The sequence below is a fragment of the Lonchura striata genome, chromosome 4 (genome assembly GCF_050655825.1).
Source record: "Lonchura striata isolate lonStrDom1 chromosome 4, ASM5065582v1, whole genome shotgun sequence".
NCBI classification, from domain to species: domain Eukaryota; kingdom Metazoa; phylum Chordata; class Aves; order Passeriformes; family Estrildidae; genus Lonchura; species Lonchura striata.
In genome coordinates, this window is record NC_140706.1 from 68,321,012 (window position 1) to 68,340,252 (window position 19,241).

General features: G+C 37.8%; 2 protein-coding genes across 2 annotated transcripts in view; one reads left to right on the forward strand and one right to left on the reverse strand.

Moving 5' to 3' along the window:
• Nucleotides 1-1,366: 1,366 nt before the first annotated feature.
• MYOZ2 (myozenin 2) lies at nt 1,367-17,208 on the reverse strand. The gene is made up of 6 exons (XM_021554983.3): nt 16,976-17,208; nt 16,323-16,426; nt 11,101-11,270; nt 9,561-9,690; nt 8,008-8,191; nt 1,367-1,795 (listed from the first exon to the last, which is right to left on the reverse strand). The coding sequence occupies exons 2-6, from the start codon at nt 16,396-16,398 to the stop codon at nt 1,564-1,566; spliced, it is 792 nt and encodes a 263-aa protein (XP_021410658.1). The 5' UTR covers nt 16,399-16,426; nt 16,976-17,208; the 3' UTR covers nt 1,367-1,563.
• Nucleotides 11,156-19,241, forward strand: part of SEC24D (SEC24 homolog D, COPII component) — a 157,151-nt gene continuing 149,065 nt past the window's right edge. Inside the window, exon 1 of the mRNA XM_021554979.4 lies at nt 11,156-11,284. The gene's annotated coding sequence lies outside the window, so the exon portion shown is untranslated. The remainder of the gene's footprint in view (nt 11,285-19,241) is intronic.

The following is a 19,241-nucleotide window of genomic DNA, read 5'->3' on the forward strand; positions in this document are numbered from 1 at the left end:
GACTGAGCTGAGAGGGGAATCAGAGCTCCTGGTTTGGCGGTGCCACTGCTCCTTTGGGAAGTGTCAGAGAGAACGTAAGGACTGTCGGGGGTTGCTTTTGTTTGGACCATCGGCTAAACGTGTCTATAGCAAGCAAAGCGCCTCTCAAACTTCTGAAGTCTCCTGAGCCCGTTCGGCTCCAGTGGATCCACGGATAAATAGGGAATTAAAGTTGCCATTATGTGTGCTGTGTAAGAAGCAAGGTGGCATGCTCTGTATGAATAGGTTGTTTTTACAGAGAATACAGTAAAAATGATGCCTCCCCTCTTCACAGTCCTCACTGTGTATGTGCTATGCACCAGTTTTCTCATATTTCTCTTCAAACAGCCTTACGAATACTCATAAAATGCTAATTCCTCCAGAACTTGTTTGCATTACACTTCACCATAGCTTTTTTCTTTAGTCTTGCATCTTTAACCTTGAAGAATTAATATTTTGTCATTGTCCATTTAATGGTTGTACAGCGTGCACAGTTAAGATCCCTAAACAAATCTCTTGCTAGGAAAGTGTTCTCAGTCAATGAGGTAATTTTTTAAAAATTTATTTCTTTATTTCCTAAATTTGTTCGGGATCTGTACATTTATTTGTGAAAATTGTGTGAGAAAGTAAATGACAGAAAATGGATGGCAAAATTTCCTTTGCCAGCTACCTGCCTTGAAATAACATTTGAAAAACTTGTATACTGATACTTATAAAATATCAGAGCTTGTCAGTCCATAAGAGCAAGGACTCTCTCATGCTTTTAAGTACCAGTATAGATGTAGGGGGAAAGGTCTATGAAATTTCCTTTTAGTAAGAAAAAACATTTGTGGTACCAGAGCTTGGTGATACTATTTTTGTATGTCTGACATAACCAGTCATTGCTGGGCTTTTTAGTTGTGAATAACACAAACATTCTAGACATCCAGGAAATACCTCTGTACTTTTTCATCCCAGTACGTAATCCTTGTCATTGCCAAATTCACTGAGTTTTTTGTAAACAAAACCAGGTGACACAGGCACTGATGTGCATCATAACAGCTGAGGAAGAGTCAGAAAGGACGAAAATGGCCTGAACTTGCTGTCACTGAAGTAGTGACACAATTCTTACCTTGGGCCAAAGGCAGGGTTTGGGAAGAAGGTTGATTTTTCAGAGCTTATCTTGAGCAGGCAGGACTTGGGGTGCATTGAGTGCAGAGTTTGGTTGTTTTCCCTAAATTATCGTACCTTTCAAGTCCCTTTAGAGTACTGTCACTTCTTTTTTCTTGGTACACCTGCTCTTAAATTACATGCAAATGTTTCAGAAAGTAAAAGAACATGTAAACACAAAATGTAAACATCACTGTCATATTTTCCAAGTTACTTTATTTAGTTTGTGTTTACAGATGAAACTGGGTGCCAGAAAAGAGACACTGCATCCCAAATTATTAAGTATACTCCAGCTTCCAATGAAAAATTTAGTCAGTAGCCTTTAGTAATATTTGGACCAAAAAAACACGGATGTGCAGCTTTGAGCATTTTGTACCATGTAGAATGCAACCTCTCTCACAGGTCCTCTGTTTCTGGAACAGTGTTGGATTCCGCAGGCTGAATGAACACTACAGGAATATTCTCGGATGTCCATCCTTTGGGAGTCCTGTTGAAGGATCTTCTGGCAGCAAGAGGGTTTGCAAGGATCATGAATCTGGGATCATTTAGCATCAGCATATTATAATCGGGTACCTTGAATTTAACCAGCTTTGATGCTCTCTCAAAACCACCAAAGGGAGTGGCAACCCTGTAGATATCAGAGAAATAAAAGTTAAATGTGATCTTAAAAATACTTATTTTCTTTCCATTCCAGAAGCTGAAAAGAACAGATTTTAGTTCTAGTTTCTTGTTTACATTTTCAAGCTTTGGAAACAAAAGCATTCTGTTTGTTTTTCTGGGGAATTCTCTTTAAGATCTGATTCATTTCCCCTTAGATAAAGCTTGCAGCCTTTTAAAAAATTCAAATGGATGGAAAAGCCAAGAGAAAAAGAAGTTACAAGAAAACCATGTAATTGGTGAGTCACAGTTACTAAACTTATTTTGTTGGTGATAAGTTGATAAGTCTGAAACTGTAGCTCAACACATTCTCTCTAGCAAGTAATTAGTTCAGAAACTTCTCACCCCATTTTCTCCTCTCCTCAGCTGCTTGTTCCACCCACTGCACTGTGTTTCTGCACCATATTGTTGTACCAGTTAGAATGTATGTGGGTTGTGCTATAAACTTGGGTCACTTGTGTGATCTGGGTTAAACAAAGACCCTTCAAAACAGAGAAGCACTTCAAAATCCAAATTATTTCAGCAATCTAGTTTATATCAGTATGCTCAAACAATTGTAGCAATACAAGTGAAGAGGAATGGAGCTTAATGAGTGAAGCAGAAAGGAACAGCCAAAGACAACAAGTTCTGGAAAGGAGGGAATGGGTGAGGACTTGATAGCCAGCTTTGTTTCTGAAGAAAATGTTTATGTAACTAAACCTTGAAACACTGTTCAGCCAGTATTTTTCATGTTATTTAAATGTAGATTTTCCCCCAGGCAGTAAGCCTGAGAAACTGAAAGATAAGGAATACTAAGCTGGAGTTGACTGTTACATGCACTTGCAAATACTTTATAACAACAGTATTTCCAAATTCCACCCCGATCTTCTGTATATACAGGTTTCAGACTGAAAAAAAATCCATGAGTTTTCCTGTCACTTCTTCCAGCCTCCTTTGGACAAACAAACAGACTATGGTATGTGCTCTGCATTTTGATGAGTTGCATAGCTTTGCTGGGATGTATTCTAGCCAGTGAAGAGTGTCAGATTTTCAAACTCCACAAGATCACCTGGTTTCTGCAAAAACCAGACATGTTATAGTATGGGAAAATGAATTTTTGTTGAAATGGAATTTCACCAGCCTTGTTATATTTGGTGTGTGGTACAAAACAACAGATCCGATGGAATGTATTTCCAATGGCTCCAGGTATTACAGCAGAATCCTGGAGAAATTAATACCAACAGAAACTAAAATAAATAATTTGAAGGTCTGTCTAGGCTTTTCATCAGGATAAAACCCTTAAGTTTTGTGCTAAGAATGAAGTACACATACACAAAAAGAAGAGATTAGTTCAAAAAAATTGAATCCATGTCATGAAAGAAGTGGTGCTGCTCTCTCATTACATGGATGATTCACTGCATTTTGGTACGAGTAGCATTTGTTGAAGGGGATGGTGTTAACTCCAAAGCATCAATCCTTGGAGATATAAAAAAAGCTTTGGGCATGCACCCTCACTGAGAGAAGAGCACTGCTTTAGATTAAGCTTTAAAAATGTGTCTCAAATTATGGTGAGACAAGATGTTGCAGCAGCCAGTCCAGGCATTAAACTCTTTTGAGGTCAAAGGGAATTGTTTATCCAAAGGTGGTATCGAGCCTGTGGTATCAAGATTTTCTTGTGGAGCTGTCTTCTAGGTCACAATGTCAACATGGGTCTGTATGATACCGATTAAAAATAATTGCTTGGTAATTGGCACAGAGTGAATGTAGTGATCTACATCTCACCGGATAATAAATATTGTTTTAATTGCTGCCCTAATTACGATACACATTCTCACATTGTTGTTATGTTTAATTATCATTGATGTGTATATTAAAGGGATAATCAAAATAAACAGAATTATAATAGTTGTATAATTTGAAAAACAATTCTGTTGTCTGAAACATCCTCTTTGTAGTATTTATGTGTTTTAAATAGAGCATATTCCTATATGTAACAGAAACAGGAGGGCTTTCTTTGGAATTCAAGTATCTTTTGTAGCAAAATACCCTCCTGTAGTTGCTATACAAAGTCTGACCTCAGAGAACTGTGCATTCCTGCCTTATAGGCAAGGGCACATGATGATTGACAGAAAGGAGAGTACAGTAATTGGCTAAGAGATGTTGATTTTCCTTTACAGCAGCAGTAAATATATTATTGTGAACAATAAGTTGTCTGACAACATGGTGTTGTAATGACCTCTGTTGCACACACATCAGCTGTGCTACTTGAGCTCTGATTCATTGCATAGAAGCCTAAATCTCATGCCTAAAAAATTCCAGCAGTCATTGCTCATAAGGGTGGAAATGCTGGTTCAGAGCCATAGGAAATAGCAGGAAGTGTAACAGATTGTTTAATATTCACTTTGCATATTCCTAAAAAGTAGATGCTTGATTTAATAATAGCAGGTACATGTTTATTTTTACATGTCATTTTAATAGTATTTATTTTTCATTTTTTTACCCTTAGTCTTTCTTTTTCAATATTATATTGTCTCAACATAGGAGACTGCTTTTAGCTAATGATCTGGGAAAGTCTGAAGAAATGTTTTAACTGCATTAGATTAGCACCTTTGGTTACATAATCACAAAAATTATGTTTCACATTTTAAAATGGGATCATCCTTCATAGAACATTTTGTTTATCATTAATTCTGTGAAAAAATGGGACATAGGAGCAAAGAATTTGACCCTGCAAAATGCTTGGAGCTTCATGGGAGCTTCACTGCCTAAGCACCCAGCTCCCACTCATCTCACATCACTTTAAGTTAGCACCCAAAATCCCTGTGGGACTCTGGATCTTAGCATTTTATAATAGACTTCAGAATCCATGAATCAACGAAAACAGAGCCCAGTCCAGATGGACTGAATTCTTGCAGTGCTTTTGAAAGAGTAGTCTTTGGGAATTGAGAAAGCAGAATTTATCTGGTAGGAGAGGCTGAACTAGTCTGACTTGCTTGTCCTATGTGAGTAAGATGTGGTGTTTTGTATGTTACTCATAATCCTACCTTTGACATTTTATCCAGCTCCAAGAAAGCAAATGGAATAAAAGTACTAATTTAAGTAATTTTATAAACTCCTTAGCAAATGCAGATTCATGCTGCCTTCCCACACATTTATTACTTGGTGCTTCCACACTGGTAAAAGAGACAAGAAATTTTTTCACTAGTAAATGTTTTTTCAATCCTAATAGGAATGAATCTCCAAGAGAAGCCAGATGGCATAGTCTGTTCTGCTGCTTTTCTCTGCTAGCACAGATCCGTTTTATCTCTGAGGAAGAGAAGGAGTAGCCTGGTGTGCACAGTCTGGTCAGAGCCCCTCTGAGCCCCACTCCCCTCTGCCCAGTGCTGTGCTGTCAGAGCACCGCTGCCTGACTCACAGACAGCCTTGCCTCGCTGCACAAACCCTCCTGACATTTGCTTCCACAGCTCTTCCTCCAGTGACCTGCCAGCACTGCAAGGTCCCTGCAGCTTAAAATGAATACTAAACTCAAAAAAATACCTCTATGAATTCCTTATTTGTTTTTAAAAATTCCTTTGTGTTATAAAAACTGCACTGCTGCAGGGTCCACAGTCCCCTCTTCACTGCTGGATAGTGGGGAAAACAATCTGGATGCTGTTTAGTGCTGAAGACACTTCTAGCTGTGAATGTGTGCTCCAGTTCCAATATATCAGACCTCCCTACCTGCTCAGGTTGTGCTGCTTTTCCAGTTTGTTGTGTAACAAGGAAAGCTGAAAGGAGCCTGAAATTATTTGTTAAGTCTGAGTGCCATTTCTACAGACGCCAGCGAATGAACCGGGAGGGATCCCAGGCCCATTTCCCTTGGGAATCCTATGGCTCACACTTGCTGTTAACCACACCCGCTCCTGACTAATGGTGACTGTAGCAGCGCTTTGCAGGAGAGCAAACACAACGGCACTTTACTGGATGATGAGGCAGGATGGAAAGCCTAGATAGATACCCTCACTGATAACAAAATGGTGCCATTATGTCACACTTAAATTGTTTAATACAGTATAATTTGCTTTCTCTCCAAGACTGCAATTAAGCAAGCCAAGGATGCTGTGACCTAGATGCACAGGGTGACTTAGTAGGATCTAGGCACAAGAGTCCAGGTAGTCTTCTTTTGTTGGATAGCTTGGCATGGCAGTGTGCTCTTTTTAATCCCATCATTGAACACTCTCCTGTGCATTTTTAGGAGTGTAGACATCTAAGTCATGGCTGTAAAATCCTCTCCAAGAGATGAGTATCTTGAATTTTAATTTTTCAAATTCTCAATTTCTTTTTGAATCTGCTAGAAAACATATGTCTGACTATAACATGTCACAGCTTTTCTAGGGCTACCAGGCATCCTTTTTTACTGGATATCAGGTTTTTTCCATGAGAAGGAGAGTAGTTGTGGACTATGTTTATATATTTTTTGGGTTGAATTTTACCAGTTTCACAGTCTGGATTTGGATTTATGTGCCAGATTTTAGGTTTTTATGGCAGTTACAAGGAAGAGTATTGACTTTTCCCTTATAAGAATGCACATATGTTCAAGAAATTCAGACTTTGGTGAGCCATAGTTCTGCCACATCATACACAGAGAAACTCCACATAGAAAGAAATTCAAATAGTGTTGTGAGGAGGGCAGCTAGCAGAACACAGCGCCACAAAGACAGCCTTTAAATCCACAAAGAAGCCATCAGACACTGTCTCAAGACAGATATCCCTGTTAATGGAGTCTCTGTGCCCTGACTGATGCTGTCCTTCACAATAATGACTAGCACCTCTTGTGAGAGGGAGAACTAATTCTGTCTCCATGCTTTTGTATCTTCAGCATTTTCTTGGGCTCTATTTTTTTTTTTTTTTTTTTTTTAGGTTACAATAAGCACAGTACATAAACTGTGCTGTTACTGTTCTGATGTTGGCAGCTGTGGCACATCTCTGACTTGTGTTTGCTATTTTGTCTGCTGAGAAGAGTGTACCACAGACTCAGTTATTAACATGGCAACGTATATTGCTGCTAGGAAATCAGAACTAATGCAGTGTCTGCAGTGCCAATTTTGATGTTAAATTGTGTAATGTTTTAGTCCTTGCACTCATAGTTGAGGCCCACGTCAACATCAGGAACATAAGTTATGTTTGTGGTATATTTCTCTAAGTTTGTTTTGCCATGAACAATTTTGTTTTTCAATAGATTGCTGTCTGGCCTTTTGAGGAGGGGTTTGGGTTTGGCTCAGCTGTCTGGAACTCAGCAGGGTTGTCCAGTACTTCAGTAAATAAAAATAGTGTAAATGGAATGAAAGAAAGCAAAAGACACGAGTAAGAATTTGCTTTAAAGCGTTAAAAACCCAGTGTTGTCCATATATCTAGAAGTTCTACTGAAAGCCATGATACACTAGTTACTATGTAAGTAAAACAATGTTTAATCTGTTAATTTGTTGCTGAAGGTTGTCAAATATATAAAAAATGTTACACTGAAATAAAAGAGGAAATCTTCTTGCTATTTAGTGTGAGGGATTGGTTGTGGGATAAAGTTCATTGCACCACCATTCATTGCCTAAAACAAAGCCATGTGAGTTGTATTTAAAAAATAAACAGAAAAAGAGTACTTTGCACTACATAACTTAGAAACAAAGCTCTGACTGAGAGATCTGACAATACCATACTTACTGAAGTCAACAATAGGCATCCTGAAAAAAAAATTGAAGCTTATATTTCCCATTTATTGGTACACTGAATTACAGAATCATAGACTCATGGAGTGGTTTGGGTTGGAAGTACCCTCAAAGATTATTTAGTTCCAACCCCCCTGTCATGGGCATGGAGGTCTTTCACTAGAGCAGGTTGCTCAGAGCTCTGTGCAGCCTGACCACCTCCTGAACACCTCCAGCAATGGGCATCCATGACTTCTCTGGGCACTGTATTTGGATACTTTCTTTCACTATTTTTAGCAATTTATCTTCTGTTCCTAGGTCTACAGTTTGAATTTGGGCCCATACTTTAGAGATAGACTAATTTGCTCCTTAATGCTCTTGTTTGCCACTTGTAATCAATGTTTGTGTTCATGTTTATGCATACACTTGCAAACACAGGTGGTAGGGTTTTTAAAGCTGGTGGTAACATTTTATTTCACAGTAATTTTCCTCTGATCAGTAAAATTCAGTGTTCATTAAGGATTACCTGTTAAAGCTCCTGTAGTCAGGCAGTTCCGGCTTTGCTTCAGGTGTGAAAAGTTTAGGATATAAAGCTTCCAGCAGTTCTGGATCATCCCTAATGGCTTCTATCCAGGGAGACTGGTAATACTTTGGCACAGCAGTAGTGTTGAACTTTTCAGGAGGAATTTCTTTCAGTGGTCCAGAATATCCTGCAATGTGATCAAGGTAAAATGATTATAGTGATTCTTTGTGTTTTCTGCTTCCTTGTCACTGTCCTGTGCAAGCAGAAACTAACACAGCAGAATTTCTCAGTGAGTTAAAATTAACAGTTGGTTCAAGTCACCAGGCCACTGCTACACAGAAACAGAAATCTGGCAGGGTAAATTTGTAGCCTTTTAGGCAGATAACTCCTCCAAAGTATTCCAACTTCTTCTGAGGCTGAGTTTATTTTGGTTTTTTTTTATAAGTTTGTTTCAATTGTAAGCATTTGTTTGAAAGCAGATAGTACATAGTCCTTTGGCTAAATTAACAAAAATATTTTAAAAATAGATTGCTGATTAAAAGTAATATAATTCTACCTCTTTGAGTGAAAATTTCCACAAGCATATCTACATCTAGGTCTTTAAATGAATGCTATTTCATTCTATATGCTTAAACCTCCCTGTGGCTTAGTGTCTACTCTGACCAGACCTTTTTTGCCTAAAGAAAGGCTTGGAGATTTCTATCATGTCTTAGCAATGGAAATTACCTCTGTTTGCATTGTGTTTGGCCAAAGGATGCACAGAGCCTCAGCAGACACCAGCAGAGCAGGACTGACCTAGTTTACATGGACTGGAAAAGGTCTGCACAAAACATGCATTGAGCAATTCTGAACAAAGAATGAATTTGTAAAAACCACGGTCTGCTCATGGATAATTCATAAACAGGAAGAAGGGCTATATCACTGAATAAATAAATTAAAACAAATTAGCTTTTTCTAGTCTTTAAAGAATACAAAATAAGGCCTTCTTGTAACTCACTCCTTTAAATAAAGCCAACAGTACCCTCACAGTTAAGGATTTAAAAAAGAACAGTTTATGCAGCCAGACACAAATTCCTTTCAAACTTACTCCTCTCTAAAGGATTCTAGCAAAATTTAGTGGCTTCAGATTTATATTTATGGATAATTAAACTACAATGGATAGTTTGCTGACTGTTGAGCAGGGTGTTACATGTTGGAAACAATGGTTTAACAAAGAAAAATCAATGTATTCATGTGGTTTTAAATCAGAGGATCTCTTTCTCAGTGTTTTTAAGACCTGTATATGAAGGAGCAGTCTCTCTTGATATTAAGATATGTTTTCAGTTTAGAGAGAAGTAGTACAAAAGTTGTATCAGATCTCTTAAAAATGAACACAAGCAGCTAAGAGTATCACTTTGCATTTCTTGGAGAAGTTCTGATTAGTTACCTGACTCAAATGTGTCTATTTCTAGTATTAGTCCATTATCTTCTTCTTGAAGATACTGCCTTAAAAATGGTCATTTCTTTGCTGTGCAATGAGACTGAATGTATTCATTGTCTGCAGACTCCCGTATTACCTGGGGCAATGTTGTCAGGGTGTGGAGGGCTGCGGGGGTCAGGTGTGTTGGGAGGTGTCATTGGGGCATGCTGGGGGATTCCTTCCACGCTGAGGCCGTCCATTCTGACACTCTGGATGGGCTCTCCACGCTGTGTTTGGACACAAAGAAATAGCACCTGAGGCATGGCATTCTCTGGGGAGGCTGCACCAGTGCTCCGATTTACAGCCCAGATCTAATTTCCAGCATGCACAGTGCTAAAGCACACTGTGCTGCTGTTTGGTAGAGTATTCCCTTCACACCTGCATTGTCTAAGTAACCAAAAATGAGCATTTTTTTGGTCACTAGATGCTAGAAGCTGTTCTGTACCCAACAGAGCACCCATGCTACCTAAAGGGTCAAGAAATCTGGCAAGTTTGATCCCTTTGAGTTTCAAAGCATTGATACTTCAAAGCGTCTCTTCCCCTATCAGTTGAAAATTCGCTGCATTTGTTGAACTGCTATTGTTTGGGATTGTCTTTTCCTTTATTTGTAGTAGAAATAACAACCTCAGTGCAGATCACTTTCTGGAGATTCATGATATGGTGTTATTTTCCACCCTCCTATTGGGATATCGGTTCTAAGGAAACATCTGAAGGCTTAATCATTGTTGCATAAATATAGAATTAGAGTCTCATAAGAAGTCAGCATCTTATTTTAGCCATGACACATAGGCTAAAAGCTATTTAAATATAGATTGGTTTAGAGTAAGAGTTTCTTGAATAGGAAAGCAAACAAATAATACTTGTTTAAACTTGAAGTAACAACAAAAAAAGATCAAGGCAGAATGTTTTCTAGTCATCCTGAAGTATGTTAGAAAGATTAACTTTGGCAGACAGAACCCTAAAGATGATGCAGACACCACCAGCGGTGCTAAATAGACATTTAGGGGAGGGAACAGGAGCCAGAGGCATCGTTTTTTCATGTTTTGGAATGTCATACTGACACATACTGACTGTGGTTTTGGAGAGAAAAAGTGGACTAGAGGGAAATGGATCTGTCAGACTGTAGCAAAATCATGTGATTGCATACAGAATTCTGACAAGATTGATAATGTGCTCAGAATTTTTCTGTCTAGCTTCTATTATTCAATAGAGGGAGAAATGAGGGGACAGTATTCATAGATGAGTTTTTAAATGATACTGTTTAGTGATAGCCTTGGGTGGTCTGTGGAGTTATTCAAGTTTTTTTAAACAGGATTTCTTTTGTGCAGATTTATTGTAAAAAGGCAGATTTATCAAAGTTCAAAGTGGATCTCATTTTATCCCAGTGTAATATAACGTCTGTTGAGCAACTGATCAAAGATGTTGAAAATATCTATACCATATAAAAAGAAATGTAATTTTTTTTTTGTCTATAGGATCTCATTTAATAAAATACAATTGACTCACTTCTTCTTAGCCTCATTCTAAGATTTGCTTTTCTTTTTCCTGAAACTGCAAGTAAATCATACACAATGTGTATCATGTGCACCAAAGGAACCCGAAGTAGAATCATTAAGAAGTCATTAGAAAATACTCACATTTCTTGGCTTGTTTGCCACATAATGATAATTTTCATATGTGTATTTGTCAGATCTCCGCTGGCGTCGCTTGAAGAGCCTGGCCCCTCTGTTGCTGAGTGTTGACAATTCCTCCACCATGATATCTCTGGGCGTGCTGACCTTTTTTCCAAGGTTCAGGGTGGGTGAGACTGCAATGCAATGGGTAAGTACAAACCTCTGTTTGTCTCAAATTTCTGATATTCCATGCTCTGCACCTGAAATCCAGCAACTTGTTCATGCATATTTAGTTAACACATAACACAGCGTCACATGGTGTTAGTGAAATAAAGCCTTCTTCCCAAATTTTGGAGGAGATTATTGAGCACCACAAACCTGTATTTTTAAAGATAAACACCTCAAGCTCCAAATCAGTTGTTATCAAGATCAGGTCTATAGTGTCCTACACACAATATTAATAGCAGGCTAGTAAAAACTGGCTTCTGCTAAAACTGGGAACAAAATTCCTTCTGATCCCAGGTTCCCACATTAAACTTTCAGTTAACTTTCTGTGTCCTGCATTGGATAGATAAGAGATAACCCATTTAAATACACCTACCAGTTTCTATTAAATGCTATTTTTAGACTGACTTTAAAAATAAAGCTCAAGGTGTTGAAAATGAGAATCAACAAATCATTATGATGTGCTTCTAGGAATTGATTCATTTAGGACCTTTTGGGTTTTATTCTGTCTAAGAGGAAACAAGTACTGGATGCATATTTCTTAATTCACTACTTGGGGAAAATTTCTATGTCTTTATTAACGTCCTGTGGAATCTGAAAAGGAGAATGCATAAGCAAGGTAAGGGGAGATCAATCAGGATTGAAAACAAAGAATTCTGGATGTCAGAATTCCTATTGGCATCTTCATGGTGGTTTTCTGGAAGCTGGGATGCTGGTGGCACTGAGCGAGCTATTGCTTAGTGACTGAACTGTCACTGAATGTCCTCAACCTAGAGATAAAACTTAAACCTTAGAACACAGAAACCTAAACACTGAAGCAACTATTTTCTATTTATTTGTTTTTGCTTAGAGCATTGCAGAATTTAAGAAATATAACAATAATAGGACATTGTATGCTTCACATATTCCTATGGTCTCCAGGATTTAAAATTCTGAACTTTTCTGACATGTATTTTAATACATTAAAATGAATTGAGGACAAATTATACATAATACGTATCCTGCTATCAGAGTAAGCAGACAGGAGGCCCAGTTTAAAATTAACATTGCAAATTAATTAGCTGCAGAAGGTACCTAATGCCACAGTCAATATTACATATGAAGGGTTTTGTTTTTAGTAAATGGCATGTGTCTCCTAGTAACTTTATGTTGGAAAAACAATGTGATGTGCTGACATTTAAGAAAACTTAATGGAGACAGATATATTAAATATTTAGCTGAAGCTGGATGGACAAGAGTTTTCCACCTAGTAAATCAAACAAGTAGATGGGCCCTGGAGTGCATCCTTTGTTGATCCATTTCTGTCCGTACCAATTTCAGCTGAATGCTTGCAGTGGATTTCAGTGGAAGAAGAGCAAGTTAACTGGATCATGAGATGAATTGTGCACTTCTGCTTTAAAAATAGTGTGTGCAAAGAATCCTAACAACCTCATGTTATTTAAGAGAACAGAGAGTTCCTAACATGGGAGAAAATGGCTCAGCTTGCCCAGTGTATCTCTATCAGTGGCTGATAGTGATGGGATTTTGGCTCTGACATGGAGATAACTGGTTGTTGGCCCATGGCCTAAAATTCAGACCTCAAGTCATATTTTGATTTTATCATTTCTCAAAATGACTGCTGGAGTAGAGACTGCTGGATGGTTTTATATTAACAAGAAGTAAGAAATTCACCCCACAATTCAACAACATTTACACATAGAAAAGCTTTTGTTGTTTGTACACAGAATGGGGAGCGTGCACATCCTCAGAGACTGGGGAGCCAAGGCAATTGCAGAGCTCTGTCTACAGCACTCGGGATTCTTCTGGGACACTCTGGGTCTTATCTATTTTGGGCCTTGCTGTTCCCTTACATACATATTGTTCTTGTTAATGTTAACTGAAGGCTCCAAGCTACTTTGTAACCCACAGTTGTGTACTCTTGTGTATCCAGGCAGCATCCCAAAATCATAAGTGTAAAGTTCATTTGAATTCCTTGCCAACTAAAATCTAATCATCTGTCTAGCTTTATGATGTGTCTAGGGATAGTTTCACTGTCAGTGCAGATAAGGTGATGGAGAATGAGAGAAGGAGGACATTTAGGGAATGATAGAAAGAGAACATTAATGTCATAGATGGACACTGAAAAATAATATTGAAAGTTTAATTCACAGTTTAATCCTAATATTAATCTTTTAGCTTAATTTCTTTAATTTGCTTCTAACAAGTTCTTCTTGTCCTGTGCTTCAAAGCACAGCAGATTGCATTTGAATATGATTTATATAGTCCCTCCTGCATACACTACCTAATATTCCTTTAATCCTTCAGTTTACCTTTACTTTACTTTACTAATCCTTTACTTTATCCTTCTAAATACCTTAATCTGGACTGGAAACTTTAATGATAAATGACAAATATTAGTATGCTTGTTGTAGTATCAGAAATAAGATCTTTTAACTCTATCAAGAAAGACAGTTAATCATGTAGATACTGAAGATTGCATTTAAGAAATAATATAGAACTGGGTGTGGGATTTAAGTGATGAACTCCAAGGGCTTTCTTAAACATACATATTTATATACATCCAAGGTTTTCTTTACCAAGCATTTTTAGAAATGTTCTGATTAGTCCAAGTCTGCCAGCGACAAACCAAGGGCTTGAGGAGGTCACTAAATGCACCCACTGATTTACTCATGCAGTTTCTCTTTGAGCTGTAAGAAAGTTACAGTTGATGTCTATTCCTGCAGCATATTATGGTGTGTCCATTTTCTCTAAAAAATGAGACAAAGTCATGTCCCACAAGCCAACAGCAGAGGTGGACTTCCAGTCTTCACCAGTCTTGCCCAGAGATTGGTGATCTCTGACAGTGGCAGAAAACTTGGCTGGTTTTGGAGTCTACCAACAGCTGTTCCTGCTGTGATTATATTTTAACAAGGAAGTGGAGAGTCACTGTTTACCTGAAAGCATTATAATAAAAAGAGTCTGAAATAAAAGTGGAGTAGGCATGCTTACCCCATTCAAAGGTGCTAGGGTTTGCGTAATGTTGTACCAGAGCCTTCTGTTATTGTGTACCTGTGTTAGCAGTGGAGAGTTTCAAAGGGCTGTGAGTCTGGCTGGAACTGTACATTTAGTTTTGATGTAAAAACCAGTTTCAGAATTGTCATTAGGAACAGTGATTCCAAGCCCAGAGAGACAGCAGTTCACTTTCTAGGTCTCAAATTAAGCTCAATGAATTAACAATTCGGGGCAAAACAAAATATCAAAAATTAGTTAAGCTGAATCTAACCAATTAAATGAGGTATTTCTCCATGTTTTTTCCAAGGCTTGTTCAGATCTGGTCCCAGAGAACTGGCTTATATTTTGTGTCACCACAGCTTTGGTTATCCTTCTCGTTTCTATCTGGCTTCACTAAGCTTGTACAGTTATAAATTTCAGTCTCTTATCACACCCATTTCATGGACTTTCATTTTCTGTTAACATATAAATACCTCTAGCACCCGAAGAAGAGGCAAAAATAGAATTTTACTAAGAGTTAGAATTGCCTTCAGTGGCCACATATCACAGCATCTCTTGCAGGATAAGCTGTCATAACTATGAGTATGAATCTTGACAGCAAATCTGATAATACGTAAATAATAAAGGGGAAGATTATGTGAGGCAAATGTTAAGCATCAGCACAGATTATCCAAATATACCGATGATTTCAAGGTCTGTATGCTACATTTATTAGTATTGCTATGAATAGTAGCAACATTTACCATGTGAAATGCCTGGTTCCAAACAAACATATGAAAGACTTTTTTTTCCTTTTGCCCTGAAGAGCTTACAGGCTATTTCAGGCGCATGTAGTGCTTGGGTTTACAATACAAAAAAACCCCAGGGTTGTAATGAAATCTGGAAGGACAGACTGGCTTTCAGATTTGAGGGCATGTTCAGTGGAGAATTGAAACAGTAAAGAGGTATTTGTTTAGGAACAAAAAATTCAGGAAAAAAAACCTCTGGAAGTATCAGAAGGAGTAGGACCAGGCAAATTTGTAGCTTCTTGTTCTAAAAATTCTCAAGTCATTCACCCTACTCTTCATGAAATCACAATGGTTATCAAGTGAGTGCAGAAACCACCCAAAAGTTCTTTGAAACAAAAGCCCACAAAAGATTTTCAAAACTGGAATTCCATGTTCAATATTTAATCCCATGGAAGTGGTATAACTTTAATAAATTCTAAATATTCATGCAGTTCCCTGTGGTTGCAGTGAGGCTTGTGGAGTGCTTATCAATTTTAGAAAATTGATCTTTTATGTAAATGGTAAAAAAGGCTTCATGCGCAGGATTGGAAGGTTCTCCAAAAGCATCCAGCGCATGCCTAATGAAAGCCAAGCAGATTTGTATTTCCAATGGAGTTAATTGCTTCTTAAGGTGCCATGCTAGAAGCATACCTTCAATAACCTGTTTTAGAAAATCAAACAACTTTCCAAAAAATGCCTGCATTTTCATCAATGCAAGTACAGAGAAGTAAAAATTCTGTCAGATAACATTAACTGGTGGTTATGCGTTAGAGAGAGTGACAAATGCTAGTAAATTTGTTAGTTACAAAGACAAGATTTGAGAGGAATGGAGATGTGAGCATTTGTTTAAAATGTTTTTATCATTTATGTAAAAAAGCAGAGTGAAACAGAGCAAATAAAAATGCAACAAACCAAGAGGGTACAGATCATTATGTTTCTTAGATGATAGCCTTTTAATGTGGAATGAAGTCATGTTATTAACCCCAAATAATGTTCTGAAAGGCTATCCTAGCAGAATGTACATCAGCTGTTAGATTACTTCATTCCTCCACAGCAGTTGTTCATCTGAAAATAGCTTTCAAATGAAAAGAGGCAACTACAAAAGGATTAGTTACCATAGGCAGCATGATACTCCCACAAGATTATTTATGGCAAAACACCCAGAGACAAAGCTGTAAGAGAGTTAAACTCTATGATTAAAAAAATGTATTAGGGAGGGCTAGAGGACATTGCATATGCAGTAAGCTGGGTTCAGTGCTATACCATTTCTGTGTATTTCATCCATAATGGCTGATGCTTGCTCTTTCCTCTCTTTGGCCAGGGCAGAATCTGATAACATTGTGATTTTCTGATATGACTTTTCCTTGCTGCAAAAAAACAACACATTTTTATATTGTTGAGCCAGCGCACACAGTTCAGCTAACTTTCATTTCTAGCAGCCTGTTGGGAATGGCTGAACAGTGAAGTCAGGGGTTTCTGACTGAGAAATACTGCACTGCAAAATGCACTGGCAGTTCTTGCTTGCAGACAGATGTTAGAACATGTTTTGATGGATAGAAAATTCAAAGGAATGGACTTTGAGTTGGTTACATAAATCCTTCAGCAAAAATCAGTGTCAGTGGTATAGGTCTTCTCACATCTATTCACTATACTACAAGATGTAAATTCCAAACTAATTTTAATTTACATCTTGGTTTATGTTTTCAGAAATGTTACATTTTGAATTTTATTAATGTAACAAAGAATCTGAGGAGTGAAATGAGTTCCTCTGTCATCTTTAAAGAAGGTGCATTTCTGACTAAGTAAAAATACAAACGTCTGTTAAGTTGCAGAATCAAGAGCTTACATAAATGTCTTGTATATGACAGTTTGTAGGACAGACAATGTCAAAACATTTCAGGAAACAATACACTTACCCTACTGTTTTGTTGTGCAGATAAAAAGCGATGTCAACCCTTTAGCTGAGGCTTCAGAAGTTAGTTATGCATGGGGATGACCTGCCTGGTCCTGGATGGTTTGTACCCTTGTGCTGGGATCTGCATGGTACCTAGCACTGAGACAAACTGGGGGGCTGATCCTCTCCAAAGGGGTTGGCATCCAGCTGACATCAACCAGTTATATATAGAACCAAACACTCCAGCCACTCATATCTTCCTGGCAAAAGAAGAGAACAGAAAAGATTCAACTGCACCCACAACAAAGAGAGGTTATGTCCCTTTCAGAGCTTATTGAAAATTTGATGGAATGCCCCCCTTGTACTTGTACAGATCATCTCCTCATCTTCCCATCACCCCTGAGAATTATAATCTGTGTATTATAATCAGGAAAGAGACATTTAAAAATAAGGCGTTAAGTGTATAGATAGGCAAGACTATAGTGGATGAGAATGGCATGGGCTAATCCTTCAGTGAAAGATGAAACCATGCTTCTGCAGGGGCTGATGGCTAAAGTCAGTTGCAGATGGCTGATATACAGAGGCCGCTCTGCAAGAGAAATGAGATCTTCTTCAGCATTATACATGCTAGGAGTAATTGCTCAACAAGCACATGCCTCGCAAACTGTTACTCAAAATCCCTTCGCTTTCTTTGAGCATTAGGGACAAAAAAACCTTCAGCAATTTAAAGCTCACTAACATCCAGCATTCCAGGATAGTGTTGTATCAATTTATCAAAGAAATTTATGATTTGCAGTGCACAGATATTTCAAGACACTGACCAGCTTTGGACAGAATAAAACAGTGGCAGAAAGGAACATTCCCCCTTGCCCTTCTGTCTGAATGCAGATAGATGAATTTTGGGGCAGTAAAAGCAAGTTGAAGTTCCTGTATTTCTGATTTGGATTTGAGTTTGTTCTAGGAAGTTCCTTTTTGTTATGGAAAATGATGGTCTTATTTGGCTTGGATGATTGATCAGAAAATTGCATGTGTTCTGACTGTAAAGGGAATCTGGAAAGTAATAAAATAAACCAACACAACATGCAGACCTTTTCCATCAAGAAGCATTTTGAGATAGATAAAATAGATGTGCCTGATCCAATGTCCTGAAAATCTGCCTGTCCAACTGAAAAATTGCATTATTTTTCCCCTCAAGCTTTCTGTTCCCTTTGCTTAGTTTTGCAAAACATATTTCTGAGATCCTGGCCATCTCTGCCCCAAATAAATGTTCATTTTAATCCCCACCATCAGAATTCATTGGTGATTTTTTTTCTAGCTTTTGTACCTTGATCAGAGACTTTTAACAATACTAACAAGCATGGTCACAGTCCTGGTTGAATTGTACCAATTCAACTAACATCTCTGAATAGTCTCAGTGGTTTATCACCAGCCTGCCAAATGGGATTGAAGGGAAGAGTTTTAATGTTAAAATAGCCTGATGAATTTGGGATGGGGGGAGGGAGGTGGAAATCAAATGCAATTCAGTGAAGCCATATGCAAAAGCAATTTTAAAGTGGGCATTCATTTGATTGACACTGACTTAAATGTTTAGTCCAGGAGGAAATAGCAAGAGCCATTCGAAATGGGATAGTCTCATGTTTAGTCTATTCCAATTCCCATGAACTAATTATTTGATACAATAAAAAGTACATAAATGTTATTGTTTTGAAGCTGTGTTAAAAAAAACTTTGTAGAGTGACTATCCTAGAATTTCATTTACTTCTTACTAGTGTGTGAAGATTTTGAAATAATTTAATAAGATATTAATAATTTAATAATAAGATTTTGAAAGTAGAAATAAGCATGTCATTGCAGCTGAAATAAAGAATGTGTATCTGTCATGACTGCAAAAGTAGAACTGATCCTGTTCAATGCTGCTCTCTTTTATAATGCTCAGAGGGTCAGGGCACCATAAAATACACCAAGTTGCTGAAACATCATTCATATATACATGTGGCTAGTAGAATGTCCATAATTATTAGTAAAAGCTAAGGAAGGTGAAAGAATTACAGTACCATGTGACTTCACCATAAAAATTAAACTCTGCATGTCAATGAGAAGAACTATTTTATTAGAGGAAAACTAGGATGTTTAGTTAGGCTGGTAACAAGGGCAATATTTCTCTGTCTTCTTCATTTAGGGCATTTTTATTTAACCAAGTAAGACTTTTCCTTTGAGTCTGGTCTTTTCCAACACCTTGTGGGTTCTTTCCCACCATACTGCTTCCTCTAAATTGCATAATTGACCAG

What these genes read in the sequence shown, in the direction of transcription:
- MYOZ2 (XM_021554983.3), bottom strand. Translation starts at nt 16,398, where the DNA reads ATGTTATCAGATTCTGCCCTGGCCAAAGAGAGGAAAGAGCAAGCATCA. An exon ending in CCCTGACAACATTGCCCCAG is followed by an intron (nt 8,192 to 9,560) that starts GTAATACGGGAG and finishes ATCACATTGCAG; the next exon opens with GATATTCTGGACCACTGAAA. An exon ending in GACTACAGGAGCTTTAACAG is followed by an intron (nt 1,796 to 8,007) that starts GTAATCCTTAAT and finishes TGATATCTACAG; the next exon opens with GGTTGCCACTCCCTTTGGTG.